Consider the following 23,438-nt stretch of genomic DNA (forward strand, 5'->3'; position numbering starts at 1 on the left):
TCTTATTTTCCCTACACTGGCCCACAATTGTTAATGAATGCATAGCGAAGTATGTTGCAGGAATGGATTCTGGTACAATATATTTCTAAATCTTCTTCCAGTTAATACAAACACCAGTGCATTTCTTCTCTCCATTAGGTTTATTTCCCTGTCAAAGAAAGCAAGTTTAGTGAGTTGCACTTGAGTTCTGATGATCAAGTTGACTACTACTTAATTACTGTCCTACTGGTGCTTGAAATTCTGGCAGTAGCTTAGTATTTCATGAGAACTACTGAACTGTAAGCCCTGATACACGCATTTTGAAATAGTTTATGTACTTGCCATTTTCCAAAGCTCTCTCACCTCACCTAACCTGATTATGTAGAAATAATGGTGAGTGATTCCAGTTAAATATTGCAATTTCCTTTACTTCTCTATAAGCACAGATCTCTTCTAAGAGAAATTCTAGCTACAGCTTGTGACAACAACATAAGTTTAGATGGATTCTTGAAGACAACAGCAAGATGGGAGTGAAGGAAGAGAAGATGAGATGGGTGACTTTTTGTAGGTATTTACCAAAAAAGAACGCTTGGAAAGGCAGGCAAGCAAATAGTGGAAGTGACCTTTTGAATAACTGATGCATGGTTCAAATTGACAAGACTTGCTAGTGAAGGAAAAATAAAGTTGTAGAACAAGTTTGCTTTACTGAAGGAAGGAAAAGAGAGAAAGAAGGAAGAAAACAGAGTAGCAGATGAGTGGAGGAGAGAAGGCAGCATCAGCAGAAACGGGGAAAAAATTGAGATGATTGATAGTGTCTGGTGCCCAAAGAACACTGAACATGATAATTGGACTGGGAAAAAGAACAGATGACAGAATGGTTAGCATCAGAAAGGACAGGTATGTAACTGGTACTCCCTTCTGAAGAAAAATAGGTAGGCTGTCATGAGAATGGATCCAGAGGTATGTGTGCTAAGGTAAAAATTATAGATTTGGATCTGAAAACTATAATGATCCAGTGAACAGAAGTGTACAGATTTCCTAGAAACTTCAGTGGAATTTTCGCATTTCCTGAGGAAGGAAGGGCAAAGGTGTGATGATCAACAGATGGCTCAAAAGTTGGTGCTAAGATTGATGGATCACTAAGAACAGTACAGAAAGCGAATATTTCTTAATGGATATGTTAGTATTTATGGATACTAATGCAGGGGGCAATTAAGTTGAGACAGAACTATATTTATATACAATCCATGCCTACGTGAACAGAAAGAGGGAGGAAGGGCATAGGATATGAAGGCTTATCACAGAGTATGGCACAAAGACAGACATACATAGTGCTGTTAGAGCAATAGTCATTGTAGACAGACTTCTGGGATTGGGGGAAAAAAAGACTAGTTTTAAGAAAGTGTTTTGCAAACTTATGGAAAGGCTTATGCGAGACAGTTGCAAAACCAGCGAGGAGTAAAATCTGGGTTCCCAAGAGCCCCTTCCTATTTTATGCTCTTAAACGTTTACCTAGATGTTCTACAGCTGTTTTTCTTGATCCTGTCTAATGACTTATGTCTTTTTGTTAACCATCATTTTGTAGTGTCGTGCCACTTTTATGCATGTAACATTGCAGCTGAGTGGTTTTTAAGCATTTCAGCCTTCCCCATGTCTCTTGAAACAGGAGGGTAAAACAAATCCATAGTCACATGCTATTTTGTTGTTCTTTCTTTCCTAAGAGCTTGTTTTGCTTTATAAGGTAATTCCACTTGCTTTTTTTGCCAATTACTTTTCTATGGCTGAACTCTTTTAACCTGACTTTCTAAGAAAAAAAAGTTTATGTGATTGTGCATCTGCTAATCCTTTCTTACGAACCCTGGTTCCATTGGCCTATTTCATCCAGATTTGACCAATAGGAAGAGAAATTAAAAATTCTAAGTTTCTGGAAAAATTTTGCCAAATTATGCCTTTATCTAGGCAGCTGGGTAAAGAAGAGAGCCTAATAATGGAAAGGCTGTAAGAACTCTTATCAGTTACCTCAAAATCCCCATGAGAATGCATTATATAGGCACAAATTCAGAGGAAACCAGGTTTTACTGGTCCGGGTCCTCAGATCCTTCAAAATTCCCAGCCCCTGCCATGCAGTGGCACCCAGTAATGGCATTCATAGGACTTTAGCCTAGGAGAACTGGTGTTCTCAAGACATGGTTTTAGACACCTTGGCTGACAGCCAGGTGCCTGACTTAACTATTACTGTAATGCTAGTGTAGGTATGGTGTCATGGTGGGACATAGAATGAAAATGGCTAGCGTAAATGAAGTCTTTATGATTGTGCTTTTGAGTGTCTGTTACCTTCTGCAGATGTTCTACAGTTTTTGTCACTGTTGTCCCCCACGTTCTGTTGGTTTTCATCTCCTGGTTTCAGAAATTTTGCTACTATAACGATACTCTTTTCATGTTCTTCTATTTCCTGGCAAGTCCTGGTTTCACTGTTCTGCAGTTCCCAAATTTAATTAATCTGATGGGGCAGAAAACATGATGAAGACAGAAAAATCAATGTAAGAAAAACATATGAAACTAATGGGATACGTTCATGAATCATTCTTGGTCCTGGTTTTAAAGGACTACTGCTCACCCCCACCTAAGAAAGTATTTACAGAAAGCACGCTAAAACAGCTAGCACAGGGTTTCTCAGCTATACTGAATGATGAACATATATCCAAACAGTCTCTGTTCAAAAATAAAAACTCTGCTGTTAGTAGAAAACAGAACATGGTGAGAACAAGAATATTTCATGGTGGTTCTTTCATGAAATGCAGTTTTTAAGAACATAGGGTATGTTATGTTGAAGTTATGACTTTGGGAGTTTTATTCTTCTGAGTAATTTCTGGGAAACCTGTGTGTCTACCTTTGCCTGTCAATGCAGATGACGGAAGGTGGCCTGATGCTAGCCGCAAGAAATGACTGTGGATGCAATGATGGTAGAAATAATAACATTACAGATGAAGCATGTTTCCATTAAAGACTGAAATTTATGTTAAATAGTTCTGACTATATTTATCACAGATGATAATGAGCAATTAGTTCCTTTCCATAGGAAGGAGACTGAAAGCAGGAAATCCAGTATTCAGCATTTTTCTGTTACACGAATGCATTCCATGTAAACAATCTAGTTCCTCCTTCCCATATAAAAGACTGCTTTTATGCATAACTCATGCATATATTCTGCAGCACATTTATACCTGTAGGTAATAGCTGTAATCCAGAGGATGGTGCTTTGCATATGTGGTGGAGTCAGCGCCTTCATCCTAAAGATAAACAAGATTGATCATACATCTTTGATCTCGCAAACCCTCACTTTGTTTGCTAATCCCCAGCCAGTTGTGTGCTGCTTTCCATCTGTTGCAACATCGTGCGTTTGCACGCTGGCAAGGGATGACTTACAAACACTCTCTCCAGCAGAACTCCCGGTGACCCCCTTCTCTCGTATGTCTATTGATGGCATCACTCAGTGTTGAACAAAATTGCTGTTGACTTTGTGATGCATTCCATGGAAGCAAAATTGAGGCTAGCAAATGACTTTTCTTATTGCGGTCCTGCAGCTTCAAGACTCTGCTTGGAGGCTTTCTCTTACCTCTGCATTTATAAGCAATATGCTGTACACCTGACTAATAATTAACAGCTTTTTTTTATGAGGACCAAATCAGGCTGGGTACATGATTGGAATTGATCCTTTCTCCAGGAGATCTCGAGTAATGTTAAATCTTCTGCAAAGGTAAACAAACCAACCCCCTATCTTAATTCAGTTCCATACACTTCATTCTAGCGATTTTCCTAGCATTGAAGTGAATATGAGCACAGCATTTGTTCCGGCTGCCGGAGTTCGCTCTAGAGCTCGGTACGTGGAGCAGTGCATCTCTGACCTGTTGTAACAGGCAGATTTGGTGTGAGTTTGTGTAGTTTGTGTGGTTGCTCTCCTGCTGGTGCTGCTGTCCCCCATGGTGGTGGCTGGTCTCCCACGGTGATATTTGCCTGTGTCACTGCCTGTGCTGCTGTGGTGTTGGGTGGGCTCGTGCCACGGCTCGTGTTCCCGCAGCGGTGGGTGTCACTGAGTGCACACGCAGCTTTTTGCGGGCACCAACCTCACGCCAAACGCTTCCTCTTGCCTGCAGCCCTCTCCCCGTCCGTGAATGCAGTACTTTTAGCTTGCGATACTAACTCTCTCATGCCTTTTATGAATTTTCTGTGGACGTTATACTTTTGCTGTAAGATGTGTAGCTTTTTGACTAGAGGATTGTGGAGAGGCGCTCACGAAGGCTGTTGTGTTGATGCTGTCTGCTCCTGGGGCAGAACTGGGCTTTTCCTGGTCACACCACATAATCACAGTCCAGCAACCCCCCAGGCACTGTCCTTTCTTAAGCTACAGGCATATTTAAGATTGCAACACCATTTATTTGTTGTGTTTTGTATGTAAATACCTAAAAGTAGCTTTAATCACAGCCTTGGGCAGCCGATGATTTCCTTCTAGTGTTTTTCAAGGGAAGTCTGCTTCTGGTTTGTGTTGTTGGGAGCATAAGCAGGAGTAGGAGGGTTGTGGGTTGAGCCAGAGCTAGGAAGGGCCACGCAGCATCAGAGGAAGGGGCTGTCCCTCTCCTTGTTTTAATGGTAAACACATTGGCACTTCAAGCATCTTTGTCTGCAGAGTGCTTTTGCGGAAATTAAAGACACCTTTTCATACAAATGCTTCTTAGTTCAAAGAAAAGGAGGAGGAGGGCGTGTAAAAGATCATCTCATTGGGCTTGTTGGTTATTAGAATTTTTTTTTTCAAAATTTCGGTCATCTCAAACGGTCTCTCTGGCTCTTGTTAAAGCAGGGATATTTTTGCAAATGTAGTAATTGAAGCATTTTTGAGGGAGAAAAAAAAAAAAAAAGAAGCCAGATATGATTCTGTATATTCTAGTCCTGAACTGCTGGTGCTTCAGCAGTAAACAATTCACATAGTTTGGACCCTGAGATGCCAATTAAACCATCCTTAGGAGTTTTAAACGAGAGAACTCTAAAATGAACACTATTCCAGGATGTCATGTGGAATATAGCCCCTAGAAGGGAATGTCTTTTAGGTTATTGTTCCTGTGATGATAAATGAAAAATAATTCTACTTCTAAACTAACCTGTAAAGCTCGTTTACACCTATTTATGTAATAGTGTCAAGTGTTAGAAGGAAGTCAGTGGTAAATTCAGGGGTAAAAAAAAAAAAAGGCCATCCATTTGCTAAAAAGCAGTCCGTCATTCCTTTAGAAGTGTTTGTGACGTCTATGCTGTTGAGGATGCTTATTTGTAATTTTCCAGAATTAGATCTGAACCCATCCAGAATGGTCTTTAAGTGGGAAGAAATATCTAGTGTTATTCTGGGAGGGACAAAGATTTGTTGGTATGCAGGTCAGTCCTCTGAAGAAGCAACTTTATTTTATTTATTTAGGAGACTCTTGTCATGGGTAAAAACATTATCTTATGGATTATTTTTTCCCCATAAATTTGAATTTATAGTAATACTGCACATAATTTATGAGATTCTCGTAATGTCTCTATAGTGTGCTATAAGGAACAACACAAGATTGATGGCAACACAAGATGATGGCAAGAAGATGTGCAGGCTGACATACAGTTTTCTGTATTCTTCAGGCCCATAATGTGGGCTTCAGCTTTGTTTTATTTGTATGGGGTTTGGGGGTTGTTTTTATAGCTACCATTGCCCCCCCCCCCGGACCTTTTAGGGAGATAAATAGCTGTTTATGCATTTATTCTTCAATCTCTTTACAATGTATATGAGATTTGATGGGGGCTTTTCTACCTATTTCATAATTTATTCTATTGTCTTATGTTGTCTTTTCACTGTTTAAAATAATTGTCACTATTTCATATTTTGGAGGGCTGAAATATTGTTTTCCGCTTTTTCCCCCCTGTTGTATGGAGATTAAGTGGACTACCTTAGTTTCAGGTCAGATAGATAGCATTTCATCAGGATAGCAAAATGACTGTAAGCATTCATCCCCCGTGGATGAAATCCTAGCCTGCGGCGTTTCTGTCTCCCACCTTGAAAAGTGGCAAGACAATTACTGAGATCCTTGTAGATGGGCTTTAAAGCTGGGCATAATCCAGTGGTGAATGAAATACAGAACCATCAAAATCAGTGACGTTTAACCCAACCACACATCAGTCCAGGTGGCAAGATAAATTGGTGCTCAACTGTTTCCAGCCCATTTTTCTGGTTAGCGCTCTAAAATACAAGGAACACTTTTGGCACTGCGAATGTGATTTTTGTACATGTGCACACACTTGTGCAAACACACTTTATTCTGTATTCAAGTTTTCTGGTGGAGGTAAACTTTTAAAGCACCTGTATTTCATTTCACGCTCCTCAAAAACAGTTGTTCTTTCTGGAGAGAGAGCACTCACCTTTCCCTTTGCCTTTCATCCTTTCTCCTCTTATTTGTGCGAAGAAATTGCATCACTCACTTGTGACATTTCAGTAGTGGAAGCTACGCTCATTTTAATGAAAAGAGTATTCTTCTGAAATAAAACCTAGATGTATTTACTTGTCAACAGATATGCTCTATAACTTCCATAAAGAGGACTGAATGATAAAAATAGTAAAATAGGTGAAGCGTTTAGGTGTTTGTGAAATCTGCCCTTAAAAAGAGCAAGAGCCAGCAATCTCTTGTGCCAGCCTCTTTCATCTCTTCCAAAGCTATTTCTTATTTACTGTAATGCTTAACAATTCTATGTCACAGCGTGCTTTAGATTCCCAACAACAGGAAAAAAAAAATTACTTGCAAATCCAAGACCAGGCATCTGTTTGTGTGCAGTTCTAAATGAAGCCTTACCATTTCTTAACTAATGAGGATCTTTTCCATGTGGAATAAATTCTTAGTACTTAGCAGCATTAGTAATGCTTCAAAAAAAAAAAAAAAGTATTTAAAATGGTTCAGTTGCCAACTGCCTTTGACTGTCTCAGTAAGACATTGAAACAGACCTTCTGCTCTAAATTAATAAGGCCAATCACAGCCACACAAAGCCCAGAATGACCGATCATTCTTCTGGTGTCCTCGCTATCTTTACTGAGGTCAGATAAATCACTTTCAAGCTGTTAAATCAATGATCATAAATTAGGGCTCTGTTTTTACAGCGCCTTGTGGGAAATTCTCATGGTTAAATTAATCTAACAGCTGCAGCGAAGAGCACCTCCCACAAGATCATGTCAAAAGTTCTCCCCCCGCACCCCCTGCTTTTTTTTTTTTTTTTTAAAGGGGAAAAAGGACTGAATGATTTGTTTTTACCTAGCGCACAAAATGGAATCCCTCCGTCTATCCCTGCTAATTCGTGTTTCAATTGTACCCAGCTGTTTAAATTGCACTGTGCAGAGATTGCCTTGATCCCCAGGTGCTGGTACTCCATCTGTGCTGCTCTGAGAGACTATTTACAGCAGAGGTTAGGCCAGCGATTGCTGGGATGGAAAACTCATTTCTCAGCCTGGCTTTTATTTACACTCTTATTAAAGATCCTTTCACTCATGTTGGAATGGCAGCTAGTGGCTGCAGTGAGCGCTTGGCATCGAGCCAAGCAGCAAAATTACCATGTCGATGAAAGATAGCCTGCTTCCATTTTAACCTTTCACTGTTCTCCCCTTTCCATCTATATTTGCATGAAGAAGGATGATTATTGAAAGAGATAGGAGGACAAAGGCATGAGAGAATCCTTGTCAGCTGAGCTTTTCAAGGGATAAACCAATGGTTTGTGACCAATTTGGAAAAATCTTTACTGCCTTATTAATTTCCTACTCCTTTCCCCTAATTGCTATTAGAGTTTATTTTCACACAAAGCAACAGAGCTGCTCATGCTCTGCTTGCGTCCTTCCCCCACTGCTTCCCTGTGCCTTGTGAACGCGACCCTGGGATATGTCTGCAATGTTGAGGTTTCTGCTTCATCCCCGATGCAGGTCACACAGAGCCACAGCAACACCCTCAAAGCATTTTTTTTTTTCCTACAAATATGCCTCTTGGAAATGAATCACCTTCCTGGGAGCAAAAAAAGTGGCTCGTTGCACATAACGTGTTATGTTACTGGGGGAGGGCAAGGGAGAGCAGGAACAGTTGCTGGGGGAGGCTGGCACGCAATCATCATGTTATGGCCCTAGATGCATTTAAAAAATAATAACTATTTCTCAAGAAACCTCAGCACATTTGTTTTCAGGAGCAACACAGGACTGGTGAAAAGCAACAAAATCCGGTGGTTGTGAGACAACAACGGACATTGTTGAGCGCCAACTATAGCCCAGCAGAACAAGGAGACGCAAAAACCTCGCGTCTTGCTACCAAGCTCCATTTATGAGGCAGACCATGACTGTAAGTGCAGCAGCAGTGCAGGTTCTTGGCTGCTAGCAAAGCCCTGCTTTTCTTTCTCTTTGCCTGCTGCCAGGGCAGAAGGAGCGATGAGTCTGTTTTCCACTTTCCTGAGTGGAGGAGCAGTGATTCTACTGAGAGGTTTATAGAAGTTGATGTTCTTGCTCCTCAGCCTTGTTTTGGGTAGTGTGCAAATACCAGCTTTCATCAAGGAAAAAAAAGATATATCCTAAAGGATTTATCCCTCTACTTCGATGTTTGTGTCCTACCATTGTTTAGCCACTGCTTAACCTTGCAGGTCCCCAAGAATTGTTGTCTCCACTAATCACCAGGAGGCTCAGATGCCTGCTGCTGGCCGGGGACAGGTGGCTTCACAGGACCAAGCCGTCTGATGGCCATAGGCTGGTGCATTCCCAGGACTTGCAGATATAGGAAGCTTCTCAATATAGCAGTAGCTGTTGAATCCTCCAAAGTATGGGAAAAAAAAAAAAAAAAAAAGAGTTATTCCCAGTTCAGTTTTTAAAACCCAATTTTGTTTCTGTTGCAGATAAGGCACCTGGAGAAAGGGGGGGTCTTGCTATTTCTTCCCCACTAATCCTCCTAAAAGGTAGAGGGTTTGTTAACAAAAGCATAAACATATAGTTGGCTGTATTCTGGGTGAGAGCTCAAATAGGTGTATTTACAGGCCACTGCTTGCTTTCAGCTCCTGTAACAGGCACAAATAGATCACATCTTCCAACATCTTAGCTGCTGCTCAAAGTTCCTTGCCAATTTTTTCCTATATACATACATTTCTAAAGTTAAAAAGTTATAAATTCAATTTCAATATTCTACAAGAGCTTATTAGAACTCAGTCTGTGCCATATAGCTGACTTCTGGTTACTTGGGTGTTGTCTTCCCCATTTCCTAATTAAGCGAGTACCTGAGCCCCATGCTACCTGCTTTCCTGGTGAAGCCAGCACCAGGCGAATCTTGCTGGAGTGGTAGCTTAGAAGAACTACTGGGAAACTGTACATAACCATAAATCTTTTTTTTTCCCCTCGCCTTCCTTTTTTGGGTTTTTTTTTTTTTTTTTTGGCACTAAACAGACCTTCCCTAAAACACCATTCTTAGAAAACGTAACCACAGCAAGATTTACTGTCTGAGCATTGTGTTTAATATTTTTCCCATTCATAAAATACTTGTATGTCTGGACATGAGACTTAGTTTGAAGGGTGTGTTTTGATTCTTGGCTGGCTCGTTTAAACTGCTTCTATGCTAGAGCTCAAGCAGAGAAGGGGTAAGAATGATGTTCCAGCTCGTCTAACATAGTCTAAATTCCCAGATGTAAAATTGAATTGCATGAGGGCTGGTGAAAAACAAGCACTGAGAGGGGACGCAAAGACCAGCAAAGTAAATTTATTTTTTTAATTGGGAGCAAAGCGAACTCAATCCTCAGAAAATGCAGTATAAGAAGTTTGTATTAGGAGCTTGTTTGTGGAGTGCCTTGATCTCAGCTAGATGAGATGCAGTTGACATTTGGCTGACAAAGCTCTAGGGAAAGCTGGAGGATGGTAAGAAATAAGACATTTGGTGCAATCAGCTGCAGTACCAACCCAGGAATGAAAGTAAACAGGCACAACATGGGGATGAGAGGATCTTTCAGAATCAAGGTCTAAGCTACTTGAGGATGCAGCAATTCCCCACTCTTTGTACATTCTTTGGCAGTTCCCTATTTGAGTAATTGGTTTGTCTGCTTCTAGATCCTGGAGAACTGCAACTGGATTTGGCTTCTTGTCTCCCCTTCCCCATCCCGGTATGTGCTGTGATACTGCACCGTTCTGTGAAACAGCTGCCTCAGCCCACAGCCGCTGAGGCACTCCAGCTGCAAAGGGCTGCAGGATTAAAAATTAAACTAATATACGTTTCAGAGATCTGGATGGGCAGACTCAGTCTAAATTTTTGAAGAGACTAAGGTGACTGCAGGTGTATCGGCTGCTTTTACTTCCTCAAGCTTTATTGAATATTATACTGGGCAGAGACAGGGTCTCTGTTTAGGAACAATTTGTGCTACTTGATGAGGTAACTGTCTAGTCATTTGTCTTCAACAGTTACTGTCATGGGAAAACAGTATCTTTTCTTATAATGTTACTCACAGATATCTCACAGAATTCTTAAGTCTTACCTTCCTGAAGCAAAAGTAGCAAAATTTCATGTTTGTTTGCTTAGCCCCCCCAAAATTTGTAGCAATAATTACAGAAAACAAGCAACGACTGTCACATCAGGAGCTGAATTCTGTATCTGAGCACGTGTGATAACCTTTGGATCTCCCAGCCAGCTCCTCATTTGCTGAGGAGAAATAGTTTCCCTGGAGAACAACTGGGCCAAAGTAGAACCTGCTAAAATCAAAAAGAAGTCATCAGTTTCCCCTTTCAAATGGGAGAATTCACATATTACATGCATATAAGTTTTCCTTGTGAGGTACTGAGCAATGTTAGGTTAATGAAGATATCATTTCCCTTTTTGGCTACCAGCGATTCGTGCGTTGCTGGTGATGCTGTCTGTATCAGCACCCATAGGAAGCGAGCAGTGGGGTGAGGTGGATGGCCAAAGACTCAGTGGCACATCAGAAACAGCAGTTAACTACTCCAAAATGTTTCAAATCAGAGAGCAGCACAGTAAGGAGAAGGAAGGAAAAATAGCACCTATAGCATAAATGAACCAGAAAGATGCTCTGTTGGCATGGAGCCAGTTGGGAAAGGCCTTGATTTACCCAAGACAAGGTAAAAACCCTAACCAACAGACTGGCAAATGCAGGGATGCCTGTGAAGCTCAGGGATGATGCCAAACCATTACAGCTGGTTGTAGTGATGTCTTTACAGAAGAACACCGTAAGGGCTTGCCTGCTACTGCTTAAGGGAATAAATGCTCAGGAGTAAAGATCAGGGGCATTTTTGATTCTTTAGAGCCTGAGAGAAGATGCTCTATACACCCAAGAAAAAGATTGTAATTCCAATTTTAGGTGGCCTAAAATTCATGAAGGGTTAGAGATCTCCTCTAGCTATGCATCTAAATAATCAGCCTTAAATTAGCTGCAGTAAAGATCTGATTTTTTTTTTCTACTGCAGTTTCCTCCCTCTCCCTTTCATATTTTGTGGCAGAGTGCTGTAGACAATTTCTGCAGCTTCAAATTTATGATTAATTGTTCTTAAATTATTAAAATAAAAGTCTCCAAATCATCTGTTCTTTATCTACCTGTAGACACAGGTAGATACTTGATCATACTCCTTTTTATTAACCTTGTCCTCAAAGCATAATTTCTCCTGAAATCATTTTATGTCTCTAAAACGTTATGGCAGCCTTTGTTTTGCAAAGTGGAGGATTTTAAAAAAAGCCTTTGTCCTTCCTTCTAACAAGAACAGGATGTGCAATAACTTTGGTTTATATAAGCCTTCCTGGAAAGCATGAGAGAAACTCTGGAATCAATAAAAGCCACAGTGTAATAGTATAAAGAAGTAAACTTTTTGTGAAGGTACGTTGCTGCACGAGGATACATTAAGAAGATGAAACTTCAGGCCTTGGTTTTACGGTTATTGTACAAAATACAATAAATTACTGGGATTGTTCCCTTATGTTGCTTTAGTTAACTGAGTACATTTAGTAGAATAACACAAATATATTATTTGGCTAAGCACTGATTTATTGCATACAGGAATTAGAGAAACTGATGTCCAAATTTTAAAAGCTGTATCTATTGCCTAAAAAATGAAAACTATCAAGCCTTGCTTGACCTACAATCTTCCAGAATTAAGGGCGTAAGAGATGCAAAAGCAGTAGGATGACGTGGAGCAAGCTCCTTTAGGTTTTGATGTGCATCACCACGTGCTACCAGCCCTTATTTATTCAGCTGCCACCAGCGAGCCAGGCAAAGCTGTGCCAAAGTTTATTTGCACAGCAATTTTAAACTTGACTCAGTGGTCAGACTGCAGTAATAAACGGTAGGACTTAACAGGAGAGTGAGAAGAACCCGAGTGAAAGTAACAAATCGCTTCTCTTTGCACGCCCCATTACTGCTCGGTGAACACAAGGGGCACATGCAGCATTTTAAAAACTGGGGTAACACTAGAAGAAATGTTTTCACTGCTGTTCTACTAAGTGTGAGGTGAAATAGGAATCAGGAGAACAGTTTGTGCTACAATGCAATATTTCAAAGATATAAACAGTAGATACCTGCTGAGCTCTCGTTCTCTTGCTGGCAACCCAGATGGGTACTGCCCGCGGCTCTGTGCTGGTACAAGGGAGAGAGGCTGGTGTTAGTGCCTGCATCTTTGGTACCCTCAAATACATCTTTGCTTACTAAATAACCATGACGGCTTCTGTCAGTGGAATCTATGAATTCACCCTTGTTTTTACTTTAAACTTACAGCTGAGTTTGAGACTGTGATTCCCAAGAAACTGGGAAGGAGGGAAACTTATTCCAAGTGCGTTGTCACTTCAAAAATTATAGGATGGCTTAGGTAGGAAGGGACCTTGAAGATCATCTGGTTCCCACCCCCCTGCCATGGGCAGGGATACCTCCCACTAGACCACATTGCTCACAGCCCCATCCAGCCTGGCCTTGAACACCTCCAGGGACGGAGCTCCCACAACTTCTCTGGGCAACCTGTTCCAGTGCCTTACAACCCTCAGAGGGAAAAATTTCTTCCTAATATCTAATCTAAATCTACCCTCTCCCAGTTTAAAACCATTCCCCCTCATCCTATCCCTACACTCCCTTGTAAAAAGTCCCTCCCCAGCTCTCCTGTAGGCCCCCCTTTAGGTAATGGAAAGCTGCTATAAGGTCTCCCTGGAGCTTTCTCTTCTCCAGGCTGAACAACCCCAACTCTCTTAGCCTGTCTTCATAGGAGAGGTGTTCCAGCCCTCTGATCATCTTTGTGGCCCTCCTCTGGACCTGCTCCAACAGGTTCATGTCTTTTCTATGTTGGGAGCTCCAGAGCTGGACGCAGTACTCCAGGTGGGATCTCACCAGAGCAGAGTAGAGAAGAAGAATCACCTCCCTTGACCTGCTGGCCCCATTTCTTCTGATGCAGCCCAGGATCGTGCATTGCTGGCTCATGTTGAGCTTCTCATCAATCACAAATTGATGAGAATTACACCCAATTTCTCATGCCACTGAGAGTTGATAGCTGATCACTTTGCATAGCTCTTCACTGAGTCAGAACATGGCAACTGGCAGTCTGAGCAATGAATCACCATCTCATGGCAGCACACAGCTCACACAGTTATCCTACAGCTGAACTCTTCCAGATCAACCGGTACGCTAATGCACCTCATAGGGATTTACTTCATTAAATCAAGAGTGAGACCTTTTGTCAGTGAATCATCCATGCCGTTGTAAAGCAGCGTGCTACTTGTCTGTATTGCACAATTAGTAATACCCACAAAGAGACCTAGATAGTCTTCAGGACAAAGGCAGAATAATAATGGTTATAGATATAGATGGATATATATAATATATAATTTAAAATTTTATTTTAAAACTTTGCGCATACACTTCTTCAGCATCCTCCTCTTTTGTTCATTGCACTGAAAAGTTTCAAAAAACACAAAATATATCCCTTTACTAAACATTTTTTGTTCTTGGGTTACAAAAAGATTAACATTTCACAGTCACAAAGCAGAAGTACATTGGTCCAAAACATCTTCCTCCAGCAGGTCATCCATTCTTCAGGACATACAAAACCCAGACAGTTGTACAGATCTCAAAACAAGATGACTTGTCCAATGAAGGAAAGAAAAAGGTGGCAGCTATTAAATCCCAAACCAAAATAAGACACCTATGAAAGAACACCACCAGCAATAGTTAAAAAAAAAAATTAACCAAACAAAACCAAACAAGAGAAATTAAAAAAGAATGAGAGTGGAGGTGGACAAGTGCATCCTCCTTCAAGTACATCACAGGTAGAAATACAGCAGCACAGTTACAGCATTTTTTGGTCACTCTCTGGTAGCCACATCACTATGTCTTCATCTAAGACATATGGAGAAAACTATTTACACACCAAAAATGTTGGGGAAGAACAACAATTCCACACAGTTTGCAATTCATGTTTGACACAAAAATGTTGAAAGTATTTGTACATAAAATGTAAAATAAAAGCAAAACACTGAGGCAGGAAGAAACACAGCAGATGTGCTCGGAGTGTGTAGTGTCCTTAAAAAACCTAGCAAAAGTTCAAAGCCAAAATCTGCCCAAACATCAAGTGCAGTTCTTCAAAAATATCCTGGAGGTACAGAGTCAACCCTACCTCCCAGACCTCTCTTGTCAGATTTTAACATGGAAGTAACTTTAATATGGAAATCCACTGCTAACAGCAGACTGATCACCTTGTTAGCCCTGTTGTTTTTTAGAATTAATGAAAAAAAAAAATAAATCTCTCTCTCTCCAGCCTGAGGCCACTGAACATCAGCCCCCTCAGACAGCACACTTCTGTGTTCATGAAGGAAGCATCACTGCATTCATGTATCAAAAGACAGTTGCGTGCCTCACTTAAGGTGTAAACAGAATTTCTATATCCTTCATCAAATTAAACAAAGAAGATTTTAGGCTGTAGTGCAAGAGAAAAATGTCCAAAATGGCCGTGCTACCTTCTGCAACAGTATTCAGGGGAGAACGGTAGAAGCTTCTTGGTTTCGAGTTTCTAGAACTTGGACTGGACCAGGCACCAGAAGACAGTGTTGCATTGCACTGTCAGCTAACCTGAACAATATATGGCGTACTATTTCCTCTCCTCGCCCTTGTCCAAGGAAGGACAAGAACCTGCCCGTTTTTCTAAGCCCTGTGTAGGTATAGGCAAAGACACAGCACTGTGCAAGAGCAACATGAATACAGATGTAACTCAGGACTGAGGTTCCTTGCAACTACGGCTTAAACAATTTTGGATACTAAGGGAACTTCACTGGTAAAAAAACCCCATATTGCTGCCGGCATCAGGCACTAACTAAGATGACGTGCCAAGGATCTAAAATTTGGAGCTGGCACCTAACTTGCTCCGGTTTGAGGCAGTGAGCTGTCTGCTCCTAACGCCGGCGCTTCACTGAGCCCCAGAGCAGCTGCAAGTCTGCACATGGCAATACCCATCCTTTGCCTATCTGAAAAATGGTTTGGTGCACCACGGATCCTCCCTGCCATCAGTGGTTTCTAATGTTGTGAATCCCAAAATAATTCGACCTATAAAGGAAATTAGAAATGCTTTTAATTATTTTTGCTTCTCACACAATACCTACCCCAAGAAGTGACTCCTGCCTCCTATTTACATGAGGCTTTGGTGCATATATGCATTTATACCATGGCTTGAAGCAGAGCACAGACCACAGTGCAGGCACGTAGGAAGCTCCTAGTGAAAGCAGATAGAAGTGGAAGCCCAAGTACTAACGCAGCGCACCAGAGATGTACCAGAGATGCTCTAGGGAAGCAAGCATGTAATTGTATAAGATACTTCGTAAAAAAAACAAAACAGAAAGCATCACAGCACAGTTTCAGTCACGTGTATCTGAGTAGGAAGCCTTTTATTATCCTTTAAAGTTCTCAAAATTTATTAATTGATGCTAATTGGTATTAATTGTGGATACTGTACTTCCACCCTTTCCAGGAGAGGGTGCGAGAGCTAACACAACTCCACCTAGGCACAGCCGCTGCAGAGAAGCAGGGTGACCGACCGCAATACCTCAGACGACCAACAGACCTATTGAAGGCCGATCCCCGAAGCCATACCAGCGCCCACGAGATTTTGCTCCAAGAAGTCACCAGCCACTTTGCTCCCACCAAGACATGCACTCTACTAACCCATCCCTCCAGGGGTACGTTTAAAAACACCCCTGAATGAGAAGGTGCATTTTCCATTGCCTTGAAATTACACTTTTAAATTTCGGTAAATGCTACACTGGCAATTTATTTCCACCACGTTGTAGTCAGTGGTTTTATAATGACTGGTATGTGTGTTGACACCATGTTACCAAATAATGAAGATTAACAACACATGGGCACTGAACTAGTTGACTCAGGGTTGTAGTTGGTACCAGCAGCACCAGGTTCTTTGCTGTTCAGACGACTCTGCCGGAATTGCCAGCATTAGTTTCTTTGTGAAAGAGGATCTGAATTGCTAGAGGACTACACAACTGCATTTGTGAAGAGACAACAGGAGTTACACAGAGCATGAAAAGCATGTTTACAAGTTTATTAGGCCAAAAAGGAAAAAAAAAAAAAAGTGCAAGAGAAGACCTCTTGCTTAAACTTTAAAACATAAGAGGGGCCATGTGAAAAATATTTAGACTCCAAACCTCTCTTTTCACCCAGCTGCATACAGAAAAAGAGGTAAAGGAAAAAAATAAGGAAAGAATAGATAAAGCATGACAACACATAATCAGATACGCCATTGATTTATGCGGAAGCTCTAGAAAGAAAACATCTGTGTTCTGCACAGCTTTATCACATGCACTGGGGAATGCACGGAACAGTTTTCAGGCTAAAATCATGCAGTTTGCTGCACGTTTGAGCCGTTACACACTCTGCATTGCCCCCTCTCAACCTGAAACTCCTACTGGGTCTAGAGATTTAGAGCAAGGGTAGTTTAAATCCACTGCGACTGTTGCACACGTACTTCTGGATGCAATCCAATAAAGCACCCGGGCAGCTACACCGCACACTGGCAAGCTCCAGGCCAGCCCTGTTCAGGAGAGACTCTGCAAAGGGCACAGCATCCTCTCTCTCCTTCCGAAAGGACACAACACTCGTGAGCTGCCCAGCCAGTGCCCTACAGTTGTGTCAGCCCCCTACCTTTTGGCTACCCAAGAAGTACAAGCCAGATGCACAGCTCCAAATTTACTGAATCCCAGCTGATGCAAAAGCTGTACGGTCAGGGATCCTTTCAAGAGGATAAAGCAGGCAGAACCACTCAGTGAATGAATATCTCTGATCCCAAAGAAATCATGGCCTCCAGGTAAACATCACATAAAGCTGAGTTTGCGTGCTCTGTATAATCATGGTATACACACAACAGGGAATCTTGACAATTAACTCCTCACACCAGAATAAATCTCGCCATACAGGACTGTGAGCTATTTCTCCTGGACAATTTTGCAGGTGGCTGTTTTAGCTGCAGTAAACAGGCATAGTCACACTGAAAACAATTTCAGTTTTCCTACTAAAATACAGGAGTATAGTCTACTGAAGAGACAGGAGAGGAAAATAGGGGTTTGAAGGATTACACAAGTTTGAAGTTGTCCATAAGTAAGTAATGAATGCAACTTTTTGAAAGAAGAAAACTCTTGAGTCTCATATATGTGTATATATATAGGTATTTTTAAATAAGATGTGACCCAAGTCACCTTCTGAATGTTTGGGGGTAGATTTCAGGAGCTTCCTTGGCTTCTGATACCTACTTCTACTTTCACAACTGAAACGGCTCTTCCAAGCTACATGGTAAACTGAGAAAAAAAAGATAATAATTCCCCACCTGGAGGGACGACAGAATCCATAATATGCTAGCAGCATTTAAATCCCATTCCTGTTAAGCACCAAAACCATTTCTATAGGGAACTTGTAATCTTAAGGGCTATCTTTAATCATATACAGTATGTGTGCAGAGCCCTACTGTTCGGGCAGAAGAATACCCCTCCAGCATTAGTTTTGAATAGATTACATCAGTTGGAAGTGTCCTGGTCAGATCACCAAATACATATTGTCTCTTACAGGCCCTTCCCAAAAAGATCCCCATCCTATAACCGCTCTTGATGCTACTTTCACGATTGTTTGTTCCCGTGTATTAAAGGGATGACGTAGACAGAGATGTCGTCTCCAGAGCCCAGCCTGTCGTTGGATATTCGCCAGCCCCGGTCCTTCAGCACTCCCCTGGCTCGCATCACCAGGTCCTGCGCCGCCAGTGTGTACCTGTGGAAAAGGCAGAACACAGCCAGGGAGTGGCTCGTCTTCACGAGGGCAGTGAGTTTCACAGCCTGCCAGAGTTACTGTTGTGAGCTACCAGGAGAAGCTTCCCACCGTTTTCAAAGGAGGCAGGAGAAACGCGAACCACGGCATAACTGCAAAGCAACCCCTTCCAGTTCAGTGACGGCTCCTGCGTCAGAATCTGAAGATATCTGGCAGGCACCGAGCAATCAAAAAGTCACCCATCGTTTTGGGTGCCCAGCTTCACAAGTTTTCAGAAAAAATATTAAAACATTTGCCTTAACAAATCTGCTTTCTAGGAATAGTCTAAAAAAAACCCTGAGGACCCAAAATAACACTACTCGCTGTTGGAAACTACACACTTGCGGACTGAAACATCTGAAGGTAAACGTGGGTCAACTATTTCAGAGACAAATCATAACAAAGAAAGTAATTTGAAAGTAGAAGAGCACTAAAAATAAAACCCAAATTACACTTTAAACCAAGTGTCTCTGTTTAAACTTGTCTGTTTCCCTTGACCGTAAGAATGATTTTTAAACATCTTTTATTCTGAAACTGGAAAAGGAAATGTAGTTAATACAGACAGATTAACAGAGTCCCACAGTCCTTTCATGTTTATGAGTTCAAGGAAAACTGTGTGAATATGAGTTGTCAAGTGCTTAATTTAGTGAAAAACCCAAGTTTCATGTTGCTTCCAAACCCCCAGCCTGTGCTGGGCTGAGCGGCGTTGGACTTATGGGAGTTATTTTATGTCCTGAAAATATAACAGATGCTGCTCGGGGGCAGAAGGGTATCAAGAGTGCAAAAGGTGGTGCATGACGGTGCTCCGTCATGTGCTCTGACATGTTCTCCCTTATCGTTTTACCTGCTGTTACTAGATCAACATGTCTGCGTACTCATTTAGAAGTTTCCCCTGAAAGAAATCTCATTATGGGTGAACAGCTGCTGTCACGTGTTTTGCTTCATCAGTCCAACACCTGTCTGAGATGTTTTGAATTTGGTTGGGCAGAGGCAAGCTTTTCTACGATTTGGCAATTAAAAATTATTTGAACAGTTAAAAGCCTGACAAGAAAAAAAACAGTTCAATATTGTGTCTGTCTGTGTTTTATTTGAAGCGTAATCAGCCTCCAAGATAATGTGGGGCTCTATGAAGCCAAACACACAGGCCACCAGAACCAAAGCCCACCTCTCCCAGTTTCCAGAAACCAGGAAGGACAAGAAGAGTTTGCATTTCAAGACCCCCTTTTCTAGGGAGGATCATTGGCCAGAAATGATCTGCCCAGATCCTACCTGAGGAATAGGAAAGAACAATATCTCCATTGATCAGAAGCAGTGGGGGGGGGGAAAAAAAAAAAAGTTCACTAAGCGAGTATCCAGGACTCTTCTAACCTCAGAAATTTTCACCAGAGAATGCATTATTAAATGGTAATTTCTATCAGTAGAGACTTTATTCACTCTCTGGGGATAAAAGAATTAAAAAAAAACCCAATTATGTTCTGTTTCTACAATTTTGGTGCCTTAAACTCAAATGACTCCTTTGAACGAGGGACAGATTTATTTGCTCTACCAGACAGATTTCTTCAGTCCAAATAAACCAACATTTGACTACCCAAAAAGGTTTAATGTTAAATCCAAGTAATGTTGTACAGAAGCAACGCAACCCCTGCTCCTAATGGTACCGAGTGATAAAATTTCCAGCCCTCACTAGTTTTGACAGAAGATTTACATTTAGAGATAAGAGAAGGGCCCAAGGCATGAACTCTAACACACACTCTTGCACACACACGTGCACACTGTCCGCAGGATCCAGAGAAGTCTGTACCAACGCCCTCGAGGTGTAATGGCAGGACGTAACAAGAAGCACTGCCCCTCTTGCCCTAATGCAACATGAAATTTATTTTCTAAGGGGGGGAAAACCCAAACACACATACTTGCACTCCCAGATCCCAAAGCCCCAAATCAGATGCAGGGCTCAGGAGCAAAAGGACTCCACACAGCAAGCGAGAAACTGGAATATTTATTCACAGCATGTCTGATGCTGAGTAAATTTTGGCTAGAATATTTTCTCCAAGGATTCCTCAGCTATTGTCAGAATTTAAGAGAAGAAAATACCCATCACTCTGGCAGAAAACTTTGCCTTCCTCTCTTTTCTAATTAAGAAGGTCTCCTCACATCTAAAGAGCATACAGGAATGAGTATTGCTCTTGATTGAGTAAAAGCTTTTCCTGCTTAATGTTTAGAGAGGGCAAGATAAAATAAAAAGAATTTTAATAAACCAGAAATTCTCTCGTAGACAGACTGTGAAACACACAAGAAAACCAGCACATCGAAGCAAAGGAACAGGTGAAGGCAGCAGCGAGGTAACATATTCCTCTCCTTGTGTAGAGCTGAATTGAAGCGATACTGTTCAACTTGGCACTAGAGGAGATAGGGTGAGTCTCTTGTACCTGGAGATGAATAGCAGCAGCAGTCCATTACCGAATGCTTTATTCTCCAGCGCTGTGAACTTGGGATTCAGCTGTCGAGACAGCATTAGAGAACTGCTGAAGTAGTTTTAAAGTATCCACTTCCTCCTAATGAACAGCCTCGCTGGAATACAACTTTTGTGTTTTAAGAATACATATATATGTGTGTTTTTTTTTTTTCTTCTGCTGAAGCTTTCAGTATTGATCAGTGTAACTACTGCAGGAGAAATGGTGACAGTGGGGGAAACGTGCTGCTGTCTGAGCAGCTTCTTATCTTCTCACACCCAGCAGAGGTGGAGCAACTCTCCAGCATCCTCATAAATCTCTAGCTAGTGTGAGAGGAGAGTGAGAGGGAACGAGAAAGGACAGGAGGGAGGACAAGAAATAAAAGATTCCCAAGGTCAGTGGGTAAGCCTACATAAGTGCAGCTGAAGTAAACGGGCAATAGTCATGCTTCTCTATCTTCATACCTCTTCAGAGAGATGATATATGGAAAGCAGCAGTGTGTTGCTACCACCTGTTCTTCACTCAGGGTCCCCTTCATGCTCTTGTCTGCCACAATACCCACAAGAAATGAGCTGGCTGAGAAATCCAGCTCCACTCCAGCTTCTTCACGCTGTCACAGCCCTCATAGAGGAACTGTTCTCTAATCAAGTCTGTGCCCATCACCCGCTGCCCAAATCCCCTGGGGCTGCGTCCGCATGTCTGGGTGAAGACAGATCCGAGGACTTTGCCCTCCCCGCACTTGGAGATGCCCATGCACACGCTATGTTTGACAGGATTCAAAGATGTTTTTCTGTGGGTAACAAACACTCACAGTTCCGACAGTAAATATCAGCAGCAGAGAGTCCCAAGAGCATTGCTGAGGGCTATAAGCTCTTACCCATCAGGCTATAAAATGACTTCTAATTCAAATGGGAGGGATATTGTTCCCTCAAAGAGCTAATTATGTAACAGAGAAGTACTCTGCAGTTCTAAAAACCTTCCTCCCTACCTTTTTTTTTTTTTTTTAAATGCAGCTGTCAGAGAATAAGTAGGCTACTGGGTCAGGCGGATCCAGATTCTGCTCCACAGGTAGGTTCTCCAGAAGACCACAGCATTACAAACCCAGGGGGCAAGTCTCTTACATTCTGACAAGTTTTCTACATCCCTGGAGATTTCACATTTCCAGCTGATCGAGGTGATCAGACTATGTCACTACACCCATCACAGAACCTGACATTTTGTGGGATAACATTTCCTTTAAACATAACGCTGATAATATGGCAAACACGATCTTCCTGTCACTGACTAGTGAGAGGAACGAAGGCAGCTCCAGTCTGAGCTGCTATGCTATTGTAAATTCATTAGTTATACTTCATTTGGACCACTGTGAAGTAATTACCTAAAACCTCTCACACAGTACTTTAAACCCTTTAAATATTCTTTACAACCAAGCAGCAAGAGCAATTCCACAAAGGTAATTTTCATAAATATCATTGTAAACTATATGAGGGACTGCTCTAATTACCTTTTGCAAGCTGGCATGAGAAATGTCTTGCCACCACTATTTGTAAGCCTCTAAATGACCTGGCACAAAGTTACTTAAAAGAACAAATTAATTTTCAATTCAGATGTCCATTCATAGACCAGTAGGTCAAACACTAATAAATGTGTTTGTTCTAACTCATAATACAGCAGGCCCAGTTCTGGCGTGTGTTGTACTCGCGCTGCCACAAACAGGGACTAATCCCCCACAATTACTGGGGCTAGACCAGCACAAAGAAATCTAAATGAAACAAAGAAAATCTCTTTTTTCCTTTTAGTGTCTCTGATTTCTGTGTTTTATAATGGATGAAAAATTACTCACCTAGTAAGTCAAAAGAGGGAACAAAGAATTCCCATTCCTACTGCAGCAAACGTGGTGGCCATCACCAGCTTTGGAAAGACCAAAAAGAACAAGACAGACACACCACACCCAGAACATATTCACAACAGCCAGGACCAGCAAGCATGGCAGGAATGATCAACCTTTCCCAACTAGTAGATGCGAATGGAGACAGAGCAGGGCAGAGGTATTACATTTTGCCAGGTGCCTTTGCAAGAAGAGACTTAGGGGTGCAGAAATGAGAGCAAAAGCTCCCTATCACCTCTGAATGGTGCTAGGGAATAACAGGAGGTAGATTGGGTGGGTCATCTCCTCCTACCTTAAATTAATAGCACATCTGCATAGCACAGTGCCAGATGCTCTGGAAGGGCCCCTGCTAATCCTGCCCGATCTCCTCCCAGAGAGAGGGCAGAGACACTTCCATGTCTTGCTGAAGTAGAAACAGCCCTGGCTGTCATTCGTACCACATCTCCTCTTCAGCACAAGGAGGTGGAGAAGGTAAAAATGTTTCAGTTGCAGCTTCACGCTAACCATTCGTTCACCTGAAGACTGAGTGCTTGCAGCAAAACGTTGCTTTGCATTCCATGTTTGTTAAGTGTCGGAGCAAGAAAATACCACTCGCGAGTTACTTTGGAGCTGCTCTCACTTTAAAACCCAAGTGACTGTCAGGGTGTCCCAGTTATGTTCCTCGTTTGCTTTTGGAGAACAGGGCTGACCCCGTGGAGATGACCACTTAAAACATGAGAAACACCAAGCATTTTGAGACGGGTTTCCCCATGTCCTCAAGAGTTGTCACATCTAAA

The 23,438-nt window shown here is 41.8% G+C and overlaps 1 protein-coding gene across 1 annotated transcript in view; it reads right to left on the bottom strand.

The window, feature by feature from the left end:
- Positions 1 to 18,133: 18,133 nt before the first annotated feature.
- Positions 18,134 to 23,438, bottom strand: part of PPM1H (protein phosphatase, Mg2+/Mn2+ dependent 1H) — a gene marked incomplete at its 5' end in the record, with an annotated part of 138,456 nt that continues 133,151 nt past the window's right edge. The window contains one exon of the mRNA XM_082479664.1: positions 18,134 to 18,288. Coding sequence (XP_082335790.1) covers positions 18,141 to 18,288 — 148 coding nt within the window. The 3' untranslated portion in view covers positions 18,134 to 18,140. The remainder of the gene's footprint in view (positions 18,289 to 23,438) is intronic.

The sequence above is a fragment of the Vanellus vanellus genome (assembly GCF_965231255.1).
Source record: "Vanellus vanellus genome assembly, chromosome: 1".
In the NCBI taxonomy this organism is placed as follows: Eukaryota; Metazoa; Chordata; class Aves; order Charadriiformes; family Charadriidae; genus Vanellus; species Vanellus vanellus.